Raw genomic sequence first — 4,248 nt, 5'->3', positions numbered from 1 at the left:
TTTTTTTCTTAAAATAAGTGCATTTGCCCTTGGATTAAGGTAGTAAGAGAGACATCTTGCCAATGGAACAAGGTAATTTACACTTAGAATAAGAAAACAGAATAGCATTGTTTAATTTCAAGTGCATATTATCTAATTATCTTATTTATCAGAGTAAAAATATTAATTCCATTGGCAAACTATCTCATTTACATACTCAAATTAAGGGGAAATACACTTAATTTAAGACATTTTTACTTATTTCTAGATCGTTTTTCAGGTGCAGGCGCTCTACATGCTATGCTGAGCTGGAAATGTTCAGTCTAGGTGACTGGAGGGGAAGTTCATTCATCTCACTTCTCCCCTCCCCTAGTTGGAACTGAAAAAGCCTCTTGGATGAGAGGAGGAACGTCTTCCAGAAAACTTTGCATCCAGTTGCCTAAACTGAACTTTTAAAGCTTGATCTGGATGACTGGGAATTCTTCACAGATATATTTGGAAGTGAGTTATCCTGCATTTGGTTTTAAGAAACGTGAAAATAGTCTGTGTTTTATGTGTAGCTTCTCTGGTTGATTAGAGTTAAAATCACCTCAGACTTCTAATTAGTACAGTTTGACCAACTAAAGGTTCTGTGTGAAGATCAAAATACTGCAGGGCGGCTAACTTCACTGGTCCCTGGCTGGTCCCCTACAATTCCTTTTTTAACATCAATCTTTAAAATGGTAAATGGCGTGTACTTATATAGCGCCTTTTTTCAAGTCAGGAGACCTGACCTAAGCGCTTTACACTACTTTCAGTCATTCACACACACACTCACACACTGCACTGGAAAAAATCCAAATCTAGATAAGTCATTTATTCTTAAAATAAGTGCATCTTTTCTTGGATTGAGGAGGTAAAAGAGACATTTTGCCTATGGAACAAGAAAATTTACACTTTAATTAAGAAAACACAATTGAATTGTTTTATTTCAAGTGCATTTTATCTAATTATCTTATTCTAAGAATAAAAATACTCTTTCCATTGGCAAACTATCTCATTTACCTACTCAAATTAAGGGTAAATAAATTTAATTTAAGAAATTTTTGCTTATTTCTAGATCGTTTTTCCAGTGTGATATATTATACTAAAATATTCTCTCTGTCATGATTTGTGGACATTAAGATCTAAAGAGAAGCACCATCTCCTGGTCAGACCCTGTAATTCAGTGAAAGGGTGGAGTCGGAGGAAAATAATATGCATACCTAGGAGAAGGCTAGTGGCTGGAAGTTGGAGGGATTTTGCTGCCATTCAGCCGGTGTTTGACAGGGAAGGGTAATTTTGAATGGCTGCTACTGTAGGATATTGGGTCAAGACTTTACCATTTGACATAGGAGCCATCCTGATGTTCTTCATGACAGAAATCTGCCTGGTAATCTTGCCATGTTAACCCCTCTTAACTCGTCCAGCAGGTCTCATGACCACCATGTTCCTTTCATTCACCTGCTCCTGCCATGCTTGGTCTCTTTTCTTTACTTCTCTGTGCTACAGCAATGCTTAGGATGGTTTTTCCCCAGATACTTAAGTCCATCTGTACTAGGTACCCTTGCTTTTGGCTGCTTTACTGGTTGAACTACCTCTGCACCTTCTGTCATTCTGATTTTTATTAAAGGGAGAAATTTCTTGCCTCCTCATTTGGACCATGACTTGTTCTTTTTTTTTTTTCTTAGGAGACAAGGTGATTCCTCATTTCATCACTCAGTGTAGGGAATGCCGTTTTTGTAAGAGTCCAAGGACCAACCAGTGTGAAAAAGCATGGTGAGATCTTATTTGATACCATTCTCTCTTTTCCCTCCTCATTGTTGAACCCTTTTCTATTGTATTCTATTTTTCTAGTTCAATAAATGTTGATATATTCCACCTGTCCTTAACTCATAAATGATCTTGACCAGGACTAGAGTTCGTCAGGAAATTATGGCCGGTGTCGAATCCAGGTTCACCTGTAAAGGGAAGAGAATTCATCAGTTTATGGGACTCGGTACATTCTCAGAATACACAGTAATAAACCAGATTGCAGTGACTAAGATAGACCCTGCTGCGCCGCTGGACAAAGTCTGCCTCCTCGGCTGTGGGATCTGCACTGGATATGGAGCAGCAGTGAATACCGCCAAGGTTTGTTCTACCAAAAAACCAGGATTCACTCAATGATAACAACCTAATGAGCCCACTGGCACAATCTTAAGCCATTCTATGGGTCTGATAGCCGCTTATAACGGCCATTTATGTAACCAGGGGGAACCAAGACTTCAGACCAACATCCGAAGTGTGGCTAAAAACAGACTGTTTACTGTGTAAAAGAAGACTGAATAAACATGAGGAGGGACTCATGAGATGATGCACAGGGTCTATATATTAGAACAACATTTTTAGACTTAATTTCCACCTGCTGGCAGAAGATTTCACCGAAATAGAAACATTGATCTAATGGCCTTCAAGAAATAATCCTGTAATATTTTCACGGCAACAACAGCTATGGCAAGCTGTTTTTACATATACTAGTTTTACTAAATGTGTATACCTGATATCTGAGAAAAAAAAAAATTCTTTGTCTAAATGACCATTTCAAACAAAATGACTTTCTCCACATCTAGAGTAAACAGTCTGAATGTCTATAAACTAATTTCAGTTCTCCATATTCCTAATGTTACTGGTCAGCATTTGTATTATTTGAACTATGAAGAAATTTATTACAGATATAATAAATACGTTTTCAGTCAAGCTGATAAATGTTAGAATGGCCAAGTGTCATTTTAATGTTTAAACATTAAAATTCTGCATTCAAATATCTAGTTCCAATGGGGTGAAATAGGCATTTCCTGTTGCCTGTTGTCATGGTGACTCATCGAACCCGTGCTCCACTGATGAAGGATTTTCACACTTATTGTGCACGCGATTAACCCTGAGTGGACCTTGTTAAAATTGAATGAACTAACTGATAGCAGCCATTGTGAAACTCAACACTGGTTGAGTTTGAGGCTTTATAGAGTAGCCTAACAAAGCCTTGTCTTGCTTAGAAAACGTAAATTGAAATGGACGAACGGGTCCACCCCTTTGAAATGGGCAGTCATTGGGTTCTTTGATCTCTGTAATACCCGCTAACTATCTTAGGGGGTTAAAGCCTCAAACTCAACACTATTTCTGACATTTTTAATGAAAAGGTTTCCTGAATGGGAAGAGAAACGTCTTTAGACTTGGAAACAAAGTCCATTGGGTTGATTTTTTAACTTTTTTGGAATGACTATGACCTGGATGACTGAGATCCTCCACCAACAACTATGATACAATGTAAAAATTATGAAATATAAAACTTTTGTTAAGTTTCAATAAACAAAATGTCTTTTTTGTTTGCAGCAATAATTTTACTCCAATGGTTCAAAGACTAAAGTAAATATCTGAAGTAATCCATAGATTGATGGCCTCCTTCAGGTCGAGCCGGACTCCACCTGTGCCGTGTTTGGACTGGGAGCCGTGGGTCTGGCTGCAGTCATGGGCTGCAAAGCTGCAGGAGCCAAAAGGATCATCGCCGTGGACGTGAACCCAGACAAAGCTGAGAAGGCAAAAGTTTTTGGTGCCACTGACTTTGTCAACCCCAAAGACCACAGCAAACCCATCCATGAAGTGATTGCTGGGATGACTAACGGGGGTGTGGACTTCTCTCTGGAATGTGTCGGAAATGTGGAGGTCATGGTGAGGAACGTCTATAGTCCCATTTCAAAAAAGTTAAAAAACAATCCACTGGACTTTGTTCCCAAGTTTAAAGATGTTTCGCTTCCATCCAGGAAGCTTTTTCAAATCAAAATGTCAGAAATAGCGCTGAGTTCCAGGTTTTATACAATAGCCCAACAAAAGGCTTGTTTTGGTTTAGAAAACATGCAAATTGAGATGGACAAACAGGTCGTTTGGCTTCCTAAGGAGCAGACCCGTCTCTCTATTTCAATGTTTCTATGTTTTCTAAACTAAAACAAGGCTTTGTTGGGCTACTATATAAAACCTGGAACTTAACGCTATTTCTGACGTTTTGAATTGAAAAAGCTTCCTGGATGGAGAGAGAAACGTCTTTAAACTTGGAAACAAAGTCCAGTAGATTGTTTTTTAACTTTTTTGGAATGACTATGACCTGGATAACTGAGAATCTTCACCAGCATTTAGCCCCATTTCCACTACATTTTTGAAACTGTGCCGAGACTGAGCACAGTAACAAGATAACTGTTGAGTGTAAATGGAACGCAC

At 38.5% G+C, this 4,248-nt stretch overlaps 1 protein-coding gene across 1 annotated transcript in view; it reads left to right on the top strand.

The window, feature by feature from the left end:
- LOC107085782 (alcohol dehydrogenase 1-like) overlaps window positions 1-4,248 on the top strand; it is a 12,456-nt gene that overhangs the window by 6,282 nt on the left and 1,926 nt on the right. Inside the window, exons 4-6 of the mRNA XM_015376328.1 lie at window positions 1,689-1,776; window positions 1,911-2,130; window positions 3,445-3,705. Of these exons, the coding sequence (XP_015231814.1) occupies window positions 1,689-1,776; window positions 1,911-2,130; window positions 3,445-3,705 (569 nt within the window). The remainder of the gene's footprint in view (window positions 1-1,688; window positions 1,777-1,910; window positions 2,131-3,444; window positions 3,706-4,248) is intronic.

Source organism: Cyprinodon variegatus, unplaced genomic scaffold, assembly GCF_000732505.1.
Source record: "Cyprinodon variegatus isolate N-32 unplaced genomic scaffold, C_variegatus-1.0 Scaffold133, whole genome shotgun sequence".
Lineage (NCBI taxonomy): Eukaryota > Metazoa > Chordata > Actinopteri > Cyprinodontiformes > Cyprinodontidae > Cyprinodon > Cyprinodon variegatus.
This window is presented reverse-complemented; position numbering and strand designations above follow the sequence as displayed.